The sequence below is a fragment of the Trichosurus vulpecula genome, chromosome 9 (assembly GCF_011100635.1).
Source record: "Trichosurus vulpecula isolate mTriVul1 chromosome 9, mTriVul1.pri, whole genome shotgun sequence".
Classification (NCBI taxonomy): Eukaryota; Metazoa; Chordata; class Mammalia; order Diprotodontia; family Phalangeridae; genus Trichosurus; species Trichosurus vulpecula.
This window is the reverse complement of record NC_050581.1, coordinates 198,776,591-198,798,108: the sequence shown is the minus strand read 5'-3', so window position 1 is coordinate 198,798,108 and position 21,518 is coordinate 198,776,591. Positions and strand designations below refer to the sequence as shown.

The 21,518-nt window shown below is 40.7% G+C and overlaps 1 protein-coding gene across 2 annotated transcripts in view; it reads right to left on the bottom strand.

The window, feature by feature from the left end:
• The window catches only part of POU6F2 (POU class 6 homeobox 2), a 507,199-nt gene that overhangs the window by 11,835 nt on the left and 473,846 nt on the right, over positions 1-21,518 (bottom strand). For both annotated transcript variants that reach the window (XM_036739293.1, XM_036739294.1), the window contains exon 8: positions 4,688-4,856. In XM_036739293.1, coding sequence (XP_036595188.1) covers positions 4,688-4,856 — 169 coding nt within the window. The remainder of the gene's footprint in view (positions 1-4,687; positions 4,857-21,518) is intronic.

Here is a 21,518-nt window from a genome sequence, read left to right as displayed (position 1 = left end):
GTGATTCCATTCCAGTTTTAAAGCCACAGCTTCGTATGAGAAGAATGATTAACATTCTCTCATTAGGGTCCTTAGTTCTAGCCATTTGTTGGTGGGTATTAACTATGCATTCTGTCCAACACTACAGTCATTATTATCTGTTCTTAAAGAAAATATGTGTCCATCCCCAGGGCATGTTTCCGCTTTCACGAAATGTGTGCGAATCTTCCCAAAGAGTGTTTTGGCATTTTTAGTAAGAGGCCAGCCATTACTGTCCCAATATGGAGCCTGTAACCAATCTATCTGTTCTTCCTTGAGTTAATTCATTATTATTCACAATATAACTACTGTACACTTTAGTAAATAAAGTTCCAAGAGGCTCTCTCCTATTCTGTTCAGTCATTAGACAAAACACCTATTACACAAACCTTTAAGAGTCTCAAAAAACTATGGATAATGTCATAAAATTGATTTAGCTGATGAGTATGGCTATTTCCTCATCTATAAAATGGGGCGCCTGGACTAGAAGGCTCCTTTCTGCTCTAACATTCTAGGTTTTTGCTATTCTTGTGCAGGTGAGTAATAAGCACAATGCTTCACAGGATTATGGGATCATAGATACAGAATTGGGGAGGATCTTAGAGACCTTCTAGTCTAACTCCCTCATCTTACAGATGAGAGAGTGAGGCCCAGAGGGGTTAAGTGACTAGCTTCTGGGGACGTACAGTGAGTGAATGTCTCAGGATTTGAATCCCCAGGTCATTCTGACTCTGAGGATTGTCTCCTGGTGATCTAAGATACCACATAGCCTTTCCTGGCTTAGTTTCTTATATTCCACATGGGATGTAGCATTTTCAGGGGCAATGCCTCTTGACCCTAAGAGGCCACCCATTGTTCACTCCAGAAGGTAAACTGATTTTGCCAGTTAGAGCCTACTGAGTAAAGTCTGGCAGCAGCTGGTGACGAATCAAATGGGGGGCAGGGAGGGCTTCTTAATAGTGTCCTCTTTTTGGGGCCATCTAACAAGGAATTCATTATAGCAAGAGGCCACAAGTCCATTGGAAAGTGCATAAGAGTTGGCTATCTGGATTCAAGAATTAGCTACTCCATTTATTATGGACATATAGAATTTTAGAAATGAAGGGAAATAAGCTATCATCTAGCTGACCAAGAATGGATATCCCTTCTTCAACGTCCCGCAACAAGTTGTCTTGGAAGATTTGCTAGAAGACCTTCAATTATGTGGAGTTTCTCACTCTCTAAGGGGGCCCATTCCACTTTCGAATAGCCCTAATTGCCAAGAAGTGTTTCTTTCTTATATTGAGAATGAATCTGCCTCTCTGTACCTCTCACTCCTTACTCCATTTGACCCTCTGGAGCCAAATGGGACCAGTCTGTTGTCTCTGCTCATGATAACCATCAGATATTTGAAAGCAGCTACTGTGTCTCCCCTCACCACGTCTTTACTTCTCTGGGGGTAAATATCTCCAAGTCTTTCCATAGACTCTTTCGTGGCCTCATTTTCAAGTTTTTTTTTTACTATTACAGTTGCCCTTGTCTGAGCTTACTTCAGCTTATCGATGTTCTTCCTGTGGTGCCCAGGACTGAGTACAAGATTCTAGCTGTGGCCTGGCCATGGCAAAGAACAGTGGAAGCACCATTTCTCTGCTTTGGGCTCTTATGCCAAGGAATCCTAAAATTGCACCTGTTGTTTTTGCCTTCATTTCGTGCTGTTGAGGAGTTCCTTGGAAACTCCAGACTGATTCCATGTGAGCTACTGTATGGCTCCATGCCCCCCCCATCTTTTAATTGGGCAACTGTTTTTTTCTTAAACTGGACTTTATATTTATTCCTATCAAATTTCATCTTGTTAGATTTATCCATTTTTTTGTAGTCCAATGAGCTCTTTTGGGGTGTTATTCTACCCTCCAATAGGATGGCTATCCTTCCAGCCCTGTGTTACTTTCAAATTTGATAAATATCCCTTTACATATTTGTCCAAGTCGTTGCTAAAAACCAGGACCAACACAGAGCCAAGGACAGAATCCAAATCAGATTCTCAAAATTTCTGAGTTGGAAGGGACTGCATCTGGACTAGCTCATACTTGGAAGGAGTTCCTACTCTAACATCTGACAAGTGGTTTTCTGGCCTCTATCTGAAGTCCTCTAAGATGAGTAAGGCGGACGCAGCACCTCGTTCTTAGTTTTGCTCTCTGGGGCCAAGTATAACAAGGCTAATTCCTCTTCCCCTTGACAGCTCTTGAGATACCTGAAGACAGCTAGCATACTGTCTGTAAGGATTCTCTTTTCCAGCCTAAACATCTCCTATCCTTTTAACCAACCCTCATGAGATGTGGACCCAAAGCCCTTCCCCCATCCCAGTTACCCTTCTCTGGACACTCTCTGGCTTATCAATGTCCTTCTTAAACTGTGGACAGAACCTTGGGAGACTCAATTTCCCCACAGATTCAGTTCCAATCTCTCTATATTGTCCATTGGGATACCACATGAGACTTTGTCACATGCTTAGCTGAAATTCCAGTATGCTGTATTTGTATCATTCCTCTGATTACAGACTAATAAGCCTGTCAAGAAAGGAAATGAGATTAGCTTTGCATGACTGACTTTTGATGAACCCATGCTGGCTCTGATTGATCAATGCTTACCTTTCCCAGTGTTGACAGATCATCCTCTTAATGACACATTCCTGAATTTTATTAGGAACTTAAGTCAAGCTCACTGCTTTACCGTTTGAAGAATCCACTTTCTTCCATATTTGGAAACCAGACATTTGTTTTTGTTAGTCTTTCAGCATCTCTCATGTTCTCTGCTTTTTCTCAGCTGTGGTTTGGAATTAGGCAAATTACCTCTCTGGTCTTGTAAAGTGGGACTGTAATACAGGGATTACTGCCCTCATTAGGCTATTTTGAAGAAAGTGCCTCAAACCTTAAAATACCACTAGATGTGAGTTAATTTTATTTCTTCTTAGCAAAGCCAATGAATTTCAGGGCTGTCATTTCATCCAACCCATATCAGAACAATACTCCAGATAAGGGGTTGTCTCCTCTTGAAGATCTTTAGTGATGGGCAACTGACTCCCAATGGAGCCTTTTCAAAATCTGGATAGTATTAATCAGTAAGGATTTTCCTTTATGTGGTCTAAACTCTGCCTCTCTGTATCTTATGTTCACTGTTCCTCATTTTTCTCTCTGGGCCAAGATAGCAGCTATCATGTTACCCACTGGAGAATCTGTTTTCCACACCATGAAAGCCCATTTTTTTTCAGTGAGTCCTTGCATGGTGCCTTTGCCATCCTAGAGATCTCTTCCTGAACTTTATTCAATCCAGCTATGTTCTTATCTAGCCCAATTTGGAGAGCTTCCAGAGGAAAGAGACCAGGATGGGGTAGCAGACAACTCATTATTTCAAAGAATAATATTGATGTTTGGAGTAAACCTACCTACAAAAAATGAGAGTGCTTATTCTTAAAATATTTTCTCTGGAAAATGATCTCTGTGTGAATGCTTGCACATTAAAAATGCAACGAAAGTAAACAATTGGCATTAAAGGAGAACATTCCGCTGATCTTTCCATTTTAACCAACTTGATTTTGTGGCTTTTGCGTCTGGTCAAGTACTACTTCTATGAATTGTAGGGACTGCCTTCCTGGTGACTAATGCATTGAGTTGCAGCCTGCTATCTTTGCGTGGATATTTTGTTTCATTTCAATTCATCGTGTTTTGAACATACCTGTGAGTGGCACTGTGCTCTGGAAGGTGGTCCTTTAAGCACAAATACCCACCCACCCACCAGCACACAAATGGACTCTCTTTTATTTCCTCAGACACCTACAAACAGAACAGTAGGAGACTTCAGACATACCGAGCAGAAACCTGGCCCCCCAAGTGGATGCCTCTTGTTGCTGATTTCCAGGCCTGAGATTCTGAGCACACAGCCCGGTGCAATAATCAGATAGCTTCTTTCCAGAGGGCCAGGACTGGCTCGGTGGCAGAGTATATAGCATCCTTGCTTTCCACATCAAATCAGCACTGCCATTTTGGGAAAGGACCTATCAATCAACTGTCCTGTGACTCCATTCCCCATCCCTGTGGCTTCCAAAACAGCCCTTCCTGGCCATCATTTCCCATGTTTGCTATCTACTTCTGCTGCAATGCAGATTGTCTGAGGGCAGGCACTGTCTTGCTTGCTGGTATTTATGTCCGCAGGGCTTGGCACATAGTAAGCACTTAATAAATACCTTCACTTTCATTCATGACCAGAAGTTGGCTCTCCAAGGGAAGACTGATGGAGCCAGGATGGGCTTTATTGGGGTGGGGAAAGGATTCTGTTTGATCTCAGTTACAATGTAGCGCTGGGAATGCACCTCCATCTTCACTAAATCATGTGGCAGGTCCATGGAACTTTTGTAAAGTGAGTAGATGAAATGTTTCCTCATCGAGAGAGAGAAAGAGGAATAAAGAGAGGAAGGAGGGAGAGAGAGAGAGAGAGAGAGAGAGAGAGAGAGAGAGAGAGAGAGAGAGAGAGAGAGGAGAGAGAGAGAGAGGGAGAGGGAGAGAGAGAGAGAGGGAGAGGGAGAGGGAGAGAGAGAGAGAGAGAGAGAGAGAGAGAGAGAGAGAGAGAGAGAGAGGCAGCATTAAAAAGGCAGAATACAAGAGGCGATACACACAGAGGCAGGCAGGATACTTACTGCTGACTAACTGGCCAACACTCAAAGCTGAAGAGGAGGAGGAGGAGGAGGAGGAAGAGGAAGCCTGGCGGACAGGACTTTGAGACATGGATGCCTGGCTGTGAGCCAGATGCAGAAGGCTGGCCTGGGAGGCAGCTGGACCCACTGGTGTCTGGGAGGGTTGGTGAAGCTACATGTTGAAACGTTTAAAGACAGACAGACAGAGAGAGAGAGAGAGAGAGAGAGAGAGAGAGAGAGAGAGAGAGAGAGAGAGAGAGAGAGATTTAGAGAAAAAAATCATCCTGAGCCTTTCAAGTACAGACCGAATCCCTATTAATCACAAGGGGGGCTGTGAGGACACAACTGAGACGTCTCTTTTTTCTTCCATATTTTGCAACATACATGACAGCCATTTTATCAGTGATTCTGGAGGGGGCAAAGGAATCCTTTTGGTGGCCCAGGACACTGCCAACCCACCATTTTTTCCTGCATGCTTGAGCCCTGATGTGTTACTGAAGGACTCCTTGTGTCAATTTAACAAGCATTAAGGCCCTAATATATGCCAGGAGCTGGGGATACAAGGACAGCCCCTGCCTTCGAGGGGCTTACATTCTATCAAGGGAAAACAACATGCACACAGATAAATCAATACAAAATATATACAAAAGTAAATGCAAAGTAATTTCAGGTAGAATGTATGGAGGAAAGTACTACTGCCTGGGAAAACTCCATTGGGCTATGAAAGTGATCCTAAAGGACCATGGTGGATGACCATGCCACCCTCCTACAATAAACAATGGCGATTCCTGTTTAACTCCAAGATTAAATATAAAATTCTCTGTTTGGTTTTGAAAGCTCTTCATCATCCGGCCTCCTCCAACCTTTCCAGTCTTCTTACACCTTTTACCATTTGCCCCCAACTCAATAATCCAGTGACACTGCCCTCCTTGCAGTTTATCACACAAGACACTCCATCTCCTAACTCTGAATATCTTCCCCAGATTTCTTCCATGCCTGGAATTCTCTCCCTCCTTTTCTCCTTCTCCAGGATTCCCTAGCTTTTTGCAATTCCTAGATAAAATCTCATTTTCTGCAAGAAGACTTTTCTAATCTCTTAATGCTAGTGTTCGTTTTCTCCAGTTTATCCCATTTTTACATTGTAGTTTGCCTGATGTCCTTGCCATTACACAGAATGCCTTGAGATCCAGGGTTTATCACTGTGCTTTGCACAACATAGATACTTAATGAATGCTTATTGACTTGTTGACTTGAGATTGGGAATGACTGTGTGTAAGAGGTGGTGCTTAAGCTGAGCCTTGAAGGGAGCTCAGGATTTCAAAAAGCAGAGGTGAGGAGGAGGGCATTCCAGGCATAGGAGACAGCTTGTACAAAGGATTCATGTCGTTGGGAGAGTACGTGCAGTTTGAAAGTAGTTGGGTAATGGTATGGTGACATGGTTCTGGGAAATATAAGGTGAAAGCTCATGTCTCTGAGCCCAGGGTCCCATTAGTTTATGAATCCAAGATAACATCACAATCAATAGAGCAACATTAAGCATCTGTTCATGTTAACTAGCCAGTCTGCTCATTGTTCAATCGACAACTGAATTCAGTGAATTCTTTCTCTACGGGGACATGCTTACACACTGAAGATTAAATTTAATTTTAATTTGCTAAATACAGACTATAAATCAGTTTACCACCTTTTGGGTTACCTTTCCAAGTTCATTCACAAGACAGCCATCCTGCAGTTATGAGTTATTGGGCCATAAAAGAACATTCAAAACTTGGCCATTCCAGTAAAAACTTTATTAGTCATAGATGTGATGAAGCATGCTGAGCTCTCAAGGGACAGGGCATGATAATAACCAATTTAATTTTGTTGGTCAGAGATCTTAATTAAAAAAAATCCTTGTAAATAACACATGTAGTTGGATGGACAACTTTTAGAACTCGGTCACCAGGACATATATCTGGAACAGATAACAAAGGTGGACAATGAGCTGGGCCTAGCATTGAGCAGGAGCAGGACAGGGGTTCTGGGCAGTGTTTATAATTCCAGTGACCCCAAACCTCTCCCTGAACAAAGGGCCACCTTCTTAATGCCAATATTCTCCTGATGCTGCTGAATGTTGGGAACCATGGAAACAGCAATGTCCAAAGAGTTCAACCTGAATATCATTCAGGGGTCAGTGGAGAAGTGCATGGAACACAGTGAACAGTCTTTGACATATTACAACAAATTAAAATAGAGGACTAGAGGGGAAGACGCATCAAAGAAATGTAAGAGTCATTTGGTGATAGCAGTGAGAAATCAAAGGGCAGTCAATGTGCTCCGCTGGTTCTCCCAACCTTCAGAGAAAGCAAGGCAGGTAACCTGTTGGGGGAACATGCGCATTGATGGGATCCCAGTCATTGGAGTAGCTGAGGATTTGCGAGCATAGACCCTTTCATAGGAAGCCTAGAGCAATGAACAGATGAAGTAGGATGACAAGAAAACACATGGACACCCAATTAAAAAAAGATTATCTGGAGCCTGTGCTCTTTGTCCAGGCAGCCAAAAGGAGCAGTGAGGAAGTGAATCTCATGGAGAGATTTCTCTTCACACCAAAGAATGCCCCACTCACTCTGGCTCTTCTGAGGCTTGATTGATCAATCAGTCCACCTGCGGAGATGCCTCCTTTGCAACTACCTTCTGCTCAAACCCATCCAGGGTACACCACACTTATTTGGACTACACCTGTGATTTCACTTGTCTGGGGCATTAACTCACACTATCAGTGTGGATCAGCAACCCCTCAGTTTATTATCTCAGAGATTTGCCTGGGGCAGTGAGAAGTGAAGTGACTTGCCTAAGGTCACACAGCCAAAATGTGTCAGAAGCAAGTCTTGGACTCAGGGCTTTCTGTTTGATAGCCAGCTTTCAATTCCCAACACCATGCCACGTCTCTATGGGGAAAAAGGAGGGGAAAATAGGAGGGGAAAATACAGAGAAAGGCTAATCCCTAATACTGATAACAACATAACCCCCCAACACCAATCCAATACCTTATTGGCTACTCTGCTATCTAAAAATCACAGTGTGTGTGTGTGTGTGTGTGTGTGTGTGTGTGTGTGTGTGTGAGAGAGAGAGAGAGAGAGAGAGAGAGAGAGAGAGAGAGAGAGAGAGAGAACTGAATGGCAGCCTGTGATTTGTAGTTCAGAAGGACAAGCTTTCCCTTTTAGTTTCGAGAAGAAGTTAGACTACTGTGAAGGTGGACTTGAGTCATGCCTGGGAGCTTTTAAAAGACTTCCCCAAACCCGTAAGACATTAAGTACATGAGCTGAGCCATTGCAGCAGGAAGGGAGATGGCGTGTCCAGCCACATCCAGCCAAATGGAGCTGGAGAACATTGGTGCTTCAGGGGTGACAGGTAAGAGAAGAAAATGAAAGGAGACCAGAGTTGTAAGAGAGAAGGAAGAGATCTAGGCAAGCCATCAGGTATCTGCAGGCATCCCAGAAGCTTCCAGTTATACTCACCTCTTCAAGGGAAGTTCCAAAAGATCTTTCCCCTTCTCCCTTTCCCATGCCTGCCCAGTAACAGGCACAATAACACAGTCAGTTTACTCCTGTGATCAAGTGTTTACTCTGATTTTGCCCCAAATGTAAAAAAGTCAAGAGTTAGCTAGAAATTAATAAAATTTCTATTAGGGCTGAGAGTCAAACCTCTCTCCTAATAGTAGGAATTTTCTTAACTGGGAGCTCTGAGCTCTTGTGATTAACTTTTCATCTGATAATAACTCCACAAAAGAGAAGGGGATCACATGGATCCTGGACATGTGGACCACTATCTTGCCCCCAGGCAAAAAGTAAGCCAATTGACTTCAAATCTCTAGAGAGGAAGGAGCAAGGAAGAGAGGGAGGTGACTGAAGAAAAGAGCACACCCTAAACCAACCCCCAGAGAGGGTAAGCTAAGTCTGGTAAGGATTCAGCTCTAGGTTTTTCCAAAGAGAGTATCCTCTACATTATCCTCCACACCAATACCTACTGGTACCATAATAGAAATCTCACAGAATTTCAGAATTGAATTCACAGAATTCACTTAGTTGCACTTGTATCTTCATAAGAACCTATACTACCAAATGTCTAATTAGGGCCATCCAGCTTTCCCTTGAAGTGAGGGAGAATCCCTGGCCTCCAAAGGCAATGTGAGATTACTTTGGATAGCTCTAATGGTGAAGAAATTTTGCCTCTCTGTCATGTCCACACCACAGCCCCTAGTTCTGTTCTCTAAGGCTTCTTCCACATGACATTCTTTCAGCTACCATAACCCTGCCAAGTCTTCTCTTTCTAAGCTAAATACTTTCAACTCCATTGACTCTTCTTGAACTAATCCTCCTGTGGTATGATTTATGTCCTTCGGTATCCTGGCTCTCCTATTCTGGATGACGTTCGGCTTAGCAATGTTCTTCCCAAAATGTTGGACCCAGAAATGAATATGCCGTGATCTGACCAGGACAGAGCACAGTGGCAACCATTGCCTTCCTCGCTGCAGATGCTGGGCTTCCCAACACAGTGTAAGCTTGCAATAGCTTCTTTGGCTGCCCTGTGGCATCATTAACTCATTGTTGAGGTAGAATTTCAGTAAAACTCTCTTTTTAAAAGATAAGCTGCAATTTAACCATGGATTCCCGATCAGATATTTGCAAAGTTGATTTTTTGAACCCAGCTATGAGGTTTTACATGTTTTTATTAAATTTCACCTTATTAGATTTGGACCAATGTTTTAGCTTGGGGAGATGTTTTTGAATCCTCATGTCATTCAACACGTGAGCTCTCCCTCCCAGCTCTTATTATAGTCAATCTGATAAGTGTGCTACTTCTTCAATTCTAAGGCATCTCTTCTGTTCTCCACAATCTTTCAAAGATAAATGACTGTTGCTTGGTAATCACATTTGCTTGATTCTTTACTACTCTGGGACTTAGGCCATTAGGGGCTTGATGACTTGAACTCAATGAGGGTGGTTAGATGATTAACTAACTTATTTTGTGTTTCAAGTCCATAATATTCATTTTTGTTTTGTCCAAATATCATTGCCCTTTGAACGATTTCTCTTTGTGTCCTCAGAATTGTCTTTTTTAAGAATTTCCCATCCATACCTCCCGGGCCAACATTTCTTTTTGATTGTAGGTTATATGATGCTACTGAATCTTTTCTGAACCCTCTGAAATCTGCTCTCTCCAAAACCTTGGTTATCTAGCACTCTATGCCCAGTTTTCCTCCTCCATCATGAATCCTGGAGCACTTCTCCCCAAGGTTCCCTTCATTTCTACTTCAGCAGCCATTTACTTCTGCTTGGCCAGAATCAAGCCTGGAATAGCAGTTGCCCCATCACTTCCATTACCTTTTGAAAGATGAACCTTCTGAGCTGCTCCATTTCTGGCATCAAGAGTTTGAGTAGATATCTGAGTAACTGAAATCTCTCATCACTTTTACATCATTCTTCTTCTCCACAATTGTAATCTATTTCCCAAATTGTTCATCTCTTTCATTCTTCTGCCCAAGTGGACTATAGTATGCTCCCATGGTAATGCTCCTTCTTTCTCTTCCTTTGGTTTTCATCTAAACATTCTTCACAATGTTTAGCTCCTTTGATTCCTAATTCCCACCAAATGATATTGGTCAATTTGTTTTTTTTCCTTGCATTAAGATCTTTAATTCACCTTCCTTGATCCTTACACTTTAGGCATTGTGTATAGACATCTGAAGCTATGGCATTTACTACTAACTCCCTTAGATTTTGTCACCTGGCATCTCGTATTGCTGTGCTTTCTGTCTTGTGGCTATTCTATATGGTGTCTAGCTTGTTGAACCTAAACAGCCTATTTGCTTCCTTTCTCTTTCCTTTTAGTATTAAAGACATCATGGTCAGACTTGCAAATCTGTGGGTAAATATATTTTTACTAGGTCTCATTACATTAACTTTATCCCTGGACCTATGCCCATCACGCCTATATTTTCAGCTCTGATCCAGACATTCTTTACTATTCCCCTAAGGACTGGAAGAGGGATTTTACTTTATCAATACTAAAGCCATAATTTCTTGGTTCAGAAACAGATGAATTCAACTTACTCTCATGTCTTAAAATAGAATCATTGTTTCTCTCTCAGCCATATTCTATTGTATGCAAACAATGAATTCAGAATGCTGCAGAGGCTAATGTAGTTCTTGCCCTATCCTAGAGTATGGAGCACAATGTGCTTAACAATTTTTTAAAGTACCTATTTAGAAAAGCTCTATGTTTATGATTAGTACTGAAAACAGGAAAGAAGTAGAAACATTTTCCATACTTTCCATACTTTCATGATATGAAAAGTTTGTTTCTACTTCTTTATTTTTAATGGCTATTAATATGGTATTTTTAAAAGCACCATAGTTTACAAAACAAAAATGGGTGACCTTCTTCTCAGCTAAGAGTTTATTCTGTTCTAATAAAATTATTTAAAAATTATTTGGTTTTGACACAATAGATACTTCCCAGTAAACACTGAAACAATTCTTCCTACAAAGCAGAGTCTCCCCAAACAGTTAAGTAACACCCTCCTCAAATTGTGTGGTTGTGGATGATAATATATGATGCTTTGTACTTTAATAGTTTACTGGTTATTAAAAGAAAAGATGTACATCCATTTTTATGCTCATAACATGGCATCAGTATTATCTGTTGCAATTGGCTGTATCCATAAACAATCATCACTGAGAACTGAGAAGGGCTGATGAGTTACCAAAAGTGCATAAAGGTATAAAGTATGCTTCATATCTTTTAAAAAATCTTTAATCTTTCAACAGGTCTGTGATTTCACTCTAATGATGCAGATCACACAACCCGTCCCTGTCTGCATAATCTGTGCTACTCTCATTTCTCCTCTCATGTCCTCCTCTAGGTTCTCCAGAGGGGTCCAGAGTTTGTTGAAGCCTTCCTTTGGCTATCTTAACATTGCCAGGGTGCCAAAGGAGCATTCAGGCCGCCATCTTTTGATCTTTTTTTTTGACTAGCCCAATTCCTTTTCTCATCTTGTGTCTCTTTGATGATATTTTTTATGATGCTTCACAAATGTAATTCATCATTGTTCATGTATGTCAGCCTATTTATCCACATCATGTTTGTCTCCATTTTCCTTTGAATGATCTTCACTTTTAATTCTTTAGAGATAATGGTATTACATGATCTGGAGCCATAAATAATTAGCAGAAGAATATAGGCATTACAAAAATGGGTTTTTGTTTGAGAGAGAAGCATAGGATCAGTGAAAGCGCTGCATGATTTCCCAAATGCGATGCATTCCTTTTTCTTCTATCTCTTCAGCTCCAGATACAGTGTACTTCCTATCTGCTGTATCTGTCCAAGGGATGTACACTGAAGGATTAGATCTATGCATTGTTCATCCAGCTGTATATTATTGTCTGGGTAATAGGCATTCTTCAGCCACTTGGGTTTTTCTGTGTGTGTAGTTAACCTTATTTTGATTAAAGGGGCCATCCCTTGACTAACCTTTTAAAAAGGCCTATTCACTGAGTGGTAATTACCTCACTAAGTGAGAACCTGAAAAGACCTGGCCTAAAAGGGCCAGGGTCTCCCAACGCATCCTGGGCTATCTCCAGTCATCCTGGTGAATACCAGGCCACTGGAACCAGATGGCTCTGGAGGAGAAAGTGAAGCTGGTGACCTTTCACAGCCCTCCCTCACTCAAATCAAAGTCAACTGCAAGTCATGTCATCATTTCCCTGATGTCATGGTCCTCTTCAAGAACGAAGGACAAACACAACAGCAACAACACAACAAGTTAACCTGAACTCTTGAGTGATTTTGGGTCCCATTTAGAAGCCTCTGTAATGTTATGAGTCTTAATGAAATCCTCATGGTATCATCCATAAAGAGGACCATTTGGAGGACCTCCCCATCTTTGGGGCTCCATCTTTCCTATGGACCATGCAGTAGACAAATGCCATGACAGAACATACACTTGGGGAGCAATGATTTATGTCTCATTGGATAATACCATTCAAAGGAGCATCAAACCAAATCTTCTCTGTTCTTGCTTTTCCCCATTATGTCGTTTCACCATATGAATGGGAGACACCTTGTCTGAGGAGGTAACATTTACCTTTACTGAATCACCTGCTTTTTTTCTTCCATAGTGAACTAATAAGACCAGTGGGGCTTTGCATACTCTTCAACTTTTAATAAGTTACATGACTGTAAACATTTGGTCTTCTAGAGAAAATTGTTTGCAAAATCCTTTCTATTCTCATCTTATAATTTCATCAAGGTTATCCTCAACACATGGGCAAATTATTCCCTCAAAGATTTTGTAGAGATGAGAAAAGAGAAGATGCATGGATTAGTAATTATTAATATCCTCTTGATCTCCCCTTGGGGATAGTAATCATGTTCATGAGTATTTTCGGTCAGTCAATATTATGTCTTAGATATTTTGAGAATTGATCCCTCAATGCTATAAAAGTGATGTGGCCTCTATCACAGACGTTCTCTTTGTATATTTGGGCTGGTCCAACTTTTCCTCCTCTCTTTGTTTTCTCTGGTGTCATTTCTGCTTCATGCTGTCGCAAAATGTAGATTGTTAGGTAAAAGGCCAAATATAGTTCCACTGTTATTGATGGAGAAAATTGTTAGAGAAATCTTTACAAATTTCATTCATTTCTTGTTTATTCATTTATACTTGATTGTTGTCTGCTTTCCAATTTTGCCCTCAAATACTCTTTAGATCATCTGGCTTAATTGAGTCTCTCGCCAAGCTGTCTATACTCATTTTCCTCTCTACTGTTTCTCATTATTTTGTGAGTGATCCTCATAATCTTTCTTAATCCTTCTCCTAAAAGTTTTTCACATGAGTTTATATTCTAAATTAATGTTGCCCTTGGCTTTCATGTCTCTGGGCTTGGCAAGGAGATCAAGTATTTGCTGGATGAAGGAGTTTTGAGGCTATTTTGACATCCTTATTGTGGTGACTTCTTTACATTGATAAAAACTTGAAGTAATGAGACTATAGAAAAAGGTGATATTTTGACATTTATTCCTTTATCCATTTTGTACTTTTATACATGGATAGCTTGCTTGGTATATAGTAGGTGCTTAATTAATGCTTGTTGACTGATTCATTGACATATTTAAATAGATCTGGCTTTAGATGTTTTGATTGCACTCCATATTTTAAAATATTATATCTTCTGAATGGGTATTGATTTATCTTTATTTTTAGCAAGCCAATGATTTGACTGTCCACAAAGAGCTGATTAAGAAATGATTCCTCATTGGTAACCAGGTAGCTAGGTGGCATGATATTTAGAACACCATACTAGAGTGAGGAGCACCTCAATTAAAATCTTGTCTCAGATACTTTCTAGCTGTGTGACCCTGAGTAAATTTTTTAATCTCTGTCTGCCTCAGTCTCTTCATTTGCAAAATTCAGATAATAACACCACCTACTTCCCAGGGTTATTGTAAGGATAAAACGAGATCATATTTGCAAAGCACCTTGCAAACCTTAAAGTCAGGGTGGGATGGTAAATGTTTAATAATTAGCTCTCCAAAAATGCACAATACACTTTTAAGTTTAATCTGCTTTCTTAACAATTTCTCCATCACTTTCTTTAGTCTAGAAAATAAAGAAAATGATAAATCAAGTCTTTATTTATAGCATTTGTCAATTTCTAAATGCTTACACTGAAAATTTAACAATCAGTTCTTGAGGGCCAGTGTAAGTTGGCTCTAGCACATTCCTGCAAAAATGCCTTGTACATGCTATTATTATTAAAATATTATTTATGGCAATATTGTTCCTTGGTAATAATGTTTAATGCCTCCCAATTCCGTGTGTGTGTGTGTGTGTGTGTGTGTGTGCACGTGTCTTCTGTGTAGTCTGCGAGAATCCAAATTCTTTTATTTCTTAATCCTGACTTATAATTTCCGCCTTTTTTTGGGTGCCCTCTCCTTTGCCTCTCTTAGGATCAAGTTAGATAATATATTAATACACTTTACAAAACTTAAAGCAGTATGTATCAGAGTTATTATTACTATTATTCGGTTGTTGTTTTCGTGGTTCTTATTTGCATCAAAGTTGTCTAGTATGAATGTCGATGTTGATTTTTTTGGGAGGGTCTCATCAGGTTCTTCACAGAATTTCGCTCTTTCCTCCTCCTCTGTAACAGGTGTTGGTGCATAAGCTGCAATTATCTGTTTTATAAAAGCTAGGCCAGATGACTAAGTGCCCCATGAAATGCTGTTTCCTGTTCCCTCTGGAGGGAGAGTGTGGCCAACTCCCCTTACTCCTTTCTTTGTCTCCCTAAGGAGAGTCTGTGAGCTATCTTTTCATTGAACAGCTCTTGCCTTTTGTTTTCTGCCTTCATTTATCATGAAGGTATCAATGTTGTTACGCTTCAGCTCCCTCAGCACTTTGTCCACTCCTTGGTCACTGGACAAGAATTTCACATCCACCTTTACAACAGAAGTCAATTCAGTCTTGCCATTGCTACTCGAAAGCTCCTGCCAGTCAACTCCTGCGATGGCTGCTCTTGCCATTCCGTGTGTGCCGGCTTCCTGAGTCAGAACATCCCTCTCTGGCCACCACTCCCTAGCACTTAGCTCTGTGGCTAGCCCATAGCATTTATTAAATGTTTGCTGATTCACACACACACACACACACATACACACACACACATATATGTATATATAGTTCCTCTTCCTATTAGAGTACAAGTTCTCTCAGGGTGGGGAGATTCTCACTTTTTTGCCACCCCCCCCCATGCTTAGCACATCTCCTGCCCCCTTCATAGTTGGATCCTGGAAAAGTGATAATCAATAATAATTATATTTATATAATAAATAATTAAAACAAAATAAATAAGAAATGATCATTTGTAAAAACTAATAATAAAAATCAAATTATATATCAAATAATAAATGAAAATGATTGTTTCTTTTTTTCCCAATGGCTCATTTGTACAACACTTTACAGTTTACAAAGCACACAGTAATAATACCTAGCTCTTATATAGCACTTTAATGTTTTCAAAGCACTTTACAAATGTTATCTCATTTTGTTCTCACAATACCTTCAGAAGTAGGTGCTATTATTATTCCAATTTTACAGATGAAGAAACTGAGGCAAACAGTGGCTTGCCCAAGATCACACAGAGAATAAATGTCTGAGGCTGGATTGGAACTAAGATCTTCCTGACTCTGTGTCCAGTGTTCTCTCTGTTGTTCTACCTAGCTGCCTAGTAAGTGCTTTTCATTCATTCATTCATCATTCACTCAATCTTTATATGAAATCTTATAGCTGTGACACTTCGAACACTCTGCCCCATCCCACCACTCTGCCACCATCATCAAAGAAGCAAAAGAGGATTGCAAAGAGCTATGGGTCATTTTACATTTTTCTTTATTTCATGGCTTTCTATGTTAAAAATAACCCTGCTATTAAATACCATGTAAGAGAATTAGTTTTCTTTTTCCAGCAATATTATTGATTGAGATTTCAGTGCTGCCTTGGGGCAATATCAGATAAAATGACAGAGGATTATTGGTCCTTTCCCCAGCTTAACGACAACAGCAGCAGCTGTGATTTCTATAGGGCTTTAAAGTTTGGACAGCACTTTACACGTATTTGATCTCATTTGCTCTCTGGTTGATGCTACATTATCTGTGGGTGAGTCATCTGCATCAGTGCTTCCCTTTCCCCATTCTTCTGCTTTCTCTCCAGACATCCTCTGGAAATATCATCTCCTTTTTTGGAGTTTTCTCCCTATCCTTCTCACACTCGCCATTGCTGCCAAACTGGGTGGCCCGTTCTTCCCTGTGCTTGCCAATGCACCATTCACCTTCATGCATTTGCACAAGCCTTCTACCCTGCCAGGAATGTTTCCCCTCCTTATCTCCACCTTTCAGCATCCTCATCTTTTTTCCCCCAAAAGACTCAGCTCAGGTGTTGCCTCCTCCAGGAAGCCCTTCCCACTCCTCCAAGCAGTGAGGGCTCTTCTTCTGTTCACATTTCTTTATGTTTGCTTTTCTGCTTTAGGGGCAGCTGGACAAAAGTAGAGGGGTTGGCTATTGATCAATTGATTCCTCCTACTCTCCAGCCAATGTCATTAAAAATAAAGGCCACATGGCAGAAGTAATGAGGAATGCCTGGCATATACCAAAAGCTTGATGAGTGCTGTAAAAGGATGCTATGAATGGTGATCCTTTTATGAAATATGAATACGTTCTTTGATTGAATTGAAAAAGGTGTTTCAAATTGGCTGGCTAAACCTCTGGAACCTTTGAAACTGTTAAATCTGCCAGTTCTCGATTGGTCAATATAGTGAGAGACCGAGAGAGTCCAGACTTAGTGAAGCTTTGTAGAATGGAACCCCTGTCCCTACTAGAAGGCAGCCATGGAAGGGGTCTATCTGTCCTTCTTCCTACATTAGAAAGCAGAGATACTAGCTTAGGAGGAGAACTGATGAAGCAGTCCACAAATTTTGCCAGTGTAGGAGAGTTCAGGAAAGGGCCAGCAATTGAGTAGACATGTGCATGTGCTCCCCAGACTGATATGGACACAGAAATACAGCCATTTGAGGAAGGGAGCAGTTCAAAAAAGCATGACCCTGGAAGCAAAGATGAGAGCTGACCATGGATTTAAGGAGGAACTAGCCCTTGTAATCAAGAGTTGAGCTGCAAAGAGGAGCAGACCACAGGAGCCCAGATGAGCAACCCATTCATCAGAGAGAGTACCTAGAGAAGAGTCGCAGAGAGTTTGCTATAAGGAGACAGCAAACATTAAGGCCCTGATGTACTGAGGAGAAAGTTGCCTTGGCTTCATGTGTGCCTCATCACCAAAGTACACTAAGTGTATGCTCATTCCTCTCTTGGCTCGTGGGAGGGCAGAGCTTAGATATACAGGGGTAATGTTTTGTGTCTTCTCATCTTATTGTACCATTTAAGTAAATTCCTTTGCTAATTGGGAGCTAATTGTGTTTATTGGCTGACTATTAAGTGAGAGCCAACCAATAGGGTCTCATGAACTATAATTTTAGGAGCACAGATCTACAGGATACTGTAGATCCTTGGAGAAGCATCTTGCCAGCTGGGAACACAAATAGTGAGTCCAAGTACAACTCTATATTGATCATTAGGGGAGTATCCCAGAGGAGGCACAATGCTGTTTGTGTGTGGTTTCCCTCCAATAGAATCTAAATTCCTTGAGATAATGACCATTTTCATTTCTATCCTTGTATGCTCAGTGCCTAGCACAATGTCTAGCCCATATTTTGAAAATAGTGATTTTTATCAGTGTAGGCATTTTGCTCTAAGATGCAGCTGATAAACACCATAGAAGTTAATATATGTATTTTAAAAGAATTGCTATGGTTGAAAAATACATCTGTCTGCAGCTAATCTTCCAATAATGAGCCTCTGTGAAGACAAATAGGCTGGTTGTTGGACAGTAGACATACAGGTTGTCACCAGACTTTGGGGCCTTATGCAGTGTTGTCTTTTACATTTGCTTGATGAGCTTAGCATGTATTCTACTTCCATCAGTGAACTAAGCACTTAAGGAAGCTCTGTGCTAAGTGCTCTTAAGGTTACAAAGAAAAAGTAGAAGCAGTTTCTGCCCTTAAGGAACTTTGATTGAAACAGGATGGACAACTTGTAGGTAAATATCTATATGCATTGAAACATACAGAGTTAAAGGAAGTTCAATCAATCAGTGAATTGATCGATCACACATTGACTAAGCATGCATGCATGCCATGTACTGTGCTAGGTTTGGGGGTGCAGCAAGGATATGGATGCACACATATAGGTATTGCGCTTGAAGATTCCCCAAAGGTTTTCCTCACAATAACCCAGTGACATAGGTGGTACTCTGGGCATCGTCTCCATTTCATAGATGAAATAACGGAGGTTGAGTGACCTGGCCAGCATCCCATAGATGTTAAGTATCAGAGATGGAACTCACATCCAAGCCTTCTGACTCCTGATACTGGGCTCTTTCTGCCACCCCATGCTCCCTTTCCATGGAAAGCAGTGGAAATAAATGAGCTCCTTTATTTCCCGGTGTTAACTTTTTAAAGTCTAGCTCAGATCTATTTGAAACGCCTTGAAACAGGTAGTAAAGTTAACAAGTCGGGTAAATCGGCAGGAGATGAGCAAGTCTGAAGCCCAGATATAAAGGCTGTGACTCAGAGGAGATCATGGGCCATAAAGTCCTCAGGCAGGAGGAGGCACAGAGCTCAAAAATCATTGGTAGGCTGGGGGATATCAGTCTTCAAACTTTTTCTTTAAATATAACCCTTTACATGAAGAAATATGGCACAGACAGTCATGAAAGAAATAAGGATTTCTACTGTATGGTAGAAAAGTTGGACAATTTATTTCTCCCCAATATTTATGACAAATGTTTGATTTCAAAGCAGGCTGGTTCCAACAATAAAATATTTCACAAAATATGGGAACAGAAACTTCCTTAGTTCACAGAGAGAGGAAAACACACATTTATAGAATTAGGGGCAGAGCTATGTGCATGTATGCCCTCTCAGGACATTTATTTAAGGTCTTTTTTTCCTATTCAGGTCATCTTCCACTCATTTTACTGTGACCCAGAATAGTAACCTCAGGTCCTTCATTAGGTGGGGTCAATGGGTAAACCCAGTCACTCTGCTGCTCCCCAAGGAGTACCTGATATACCCCCTATGTATGGAGAGAGCAGATTTCAGAAAGTTCTGAGAACACTTTGGTAGAATCCCATAGCCTTAAATTTTATAAGGGAAGTCGGTCCATGAGGAATGAAAGATGCTCCAGAATGAAATTCTGAAGACGAAAACAAATTACTCAAATGAGAAGGACAAAGGGTACACAGTGCAATGGGAAAAGCCCTGGATTTTGAGTCAGAAGATGGAGGTTGAATCCTGGATGCATTATTGACTATCTGTGTGACCTTAGGCAAGTGACTTACCCTCTCTGGGCCTAGTTTTCTCCACTGTAAATTGAGGGATTGGACTCAATGATTTCTAAGGTCCCTTTCAATTCTAGATTAATGAACCCATGACTAATCTAAAGAAAGCACATTCATCAAAGCAGATTTCAAAAATCACCAAGAGTAGGTAATTGAGATTGAGCACAGAAGCTCAGAATGACCTGAGAATAGTGATGTTAATGTGAACAAAACATTTATTTAAAATAAAAATGTTTAGAGGTATTGGGAAAAAAGATGACGCGTAATGAGAAATGGCTAGACCTGCTACTTAGAATGCATAGGATGATGGTCATTGGTGATAGAAAAGGCAGAACAACTGTCACCTTGCTTCTGTTTTCCTTGATCTTTGGACTGGGACAGATGTACCAAAATGCCTATTAGCAAGGTGAAACACAGTATTAGAGTAGATATAGTGACATGAGCTAGCTGTCCTCAGAGTCCACATTACCATCCCTTACAAACCACGAAAGCGAGTATTAAACTTTGGTATTATTGCTGAATCACTTTTATTGGTCTTTGAAAGATTATGGAGAACAGATCACTGTAGGATTGGAAAGATGTTAATGTAACAGAGTAGGGTCTTGAGCTACAGTACTATGAACTGACTTTGATTCTATGGAAATTTCTTGAACTTGATATTAAAGAGATTTTGTGTGGACATCTAGAAAAGGAAGCAATGGTCATTAAGAAGCAGCAGAGCTTCATCAAGAATTGCTCATGCTTGCCTAATCTCATTTTCTTTTCAACCTGGTAACTAGAGAATGCCATAGATACAGGTAGCTTAGATTTCAGCATAACATATGACAAAGTCTTTCATTCCATCATTGTGGATAAGATGGAGAGATAAATGGGAGCTAGTAGAGCTCAGTAGATTTGGAACCAATTGAATGTCTGAACTGGAAAAGTCATACTGAATAGTTCGAGTGTAACTTGGAGAGATGAGTCCAACAAAGGGTGCCAGAGATTTGATTTTGGCCCTCTGCAACTGGACATTGCTTCAGATGATTTCAATAGAAGAATGGGTGGCATACTTCTCCAATTTGCAGTTGACACAAAGCTGGGAAGGCTAGCTAACATGGTGGATATTGGAGTGTGGATTCCAAAATATCTTGAGAGGGGCTAAAATGAAACACCAAAGATAATAAGATGAAATTTAATAAAAATTAATGTAGAAGTTAAAAACCTTCACACCATGAATACAAGATAGAGGAGCCATGACTGGACACCAGTTCATCTGAGAAAGATCGTGAGGTTTTAGTGGGCTGCAAGTATACTATGAGTCAAGGAATGATTCATGTCGGTCAAAAACTACTGTGCTTAGCCTTCATTAAATAGGCACAGTCCAGAATAAACGAAAAGTCCTCTTCTCTGGTCAGACCTTATCTGTGGCTTTGTATTTAGTTCTTGGCCTCACATTTTAGGAAGGACACAGGGCAAGTTGGAGAGAATCTGGGGTGGGGAATGCTCAAGATGGTGAGTGATTGCAGATCATGCTATAAGAAGACTGCTTGAAATAACTGGGCTGAGGATGTCTAGTTTGCAGAATGGAAGCCTCATGATGTCTGTTCTCAAAATTTTAAGGACTGCCATATGGAAGAAGGATTAGATTTGTTCTGTTTGGTCTTAGAGGGCAGAACCAGCTGTAACGTGTGCAAGGTGGAGAGAGGCAGATTGAGCCTTGGGATGAGACAAAATTCAATAATTAGAACTATTAAAAATGGGATAGGTTGACTTGGGAGAAAGTGGCACACTCTAAATTCCTTGGGGAAAAGCTTTATGGCCACTTGATGGGGATGCATTAGCAAAGATTCTCAGACAGGTAAGAGGTGA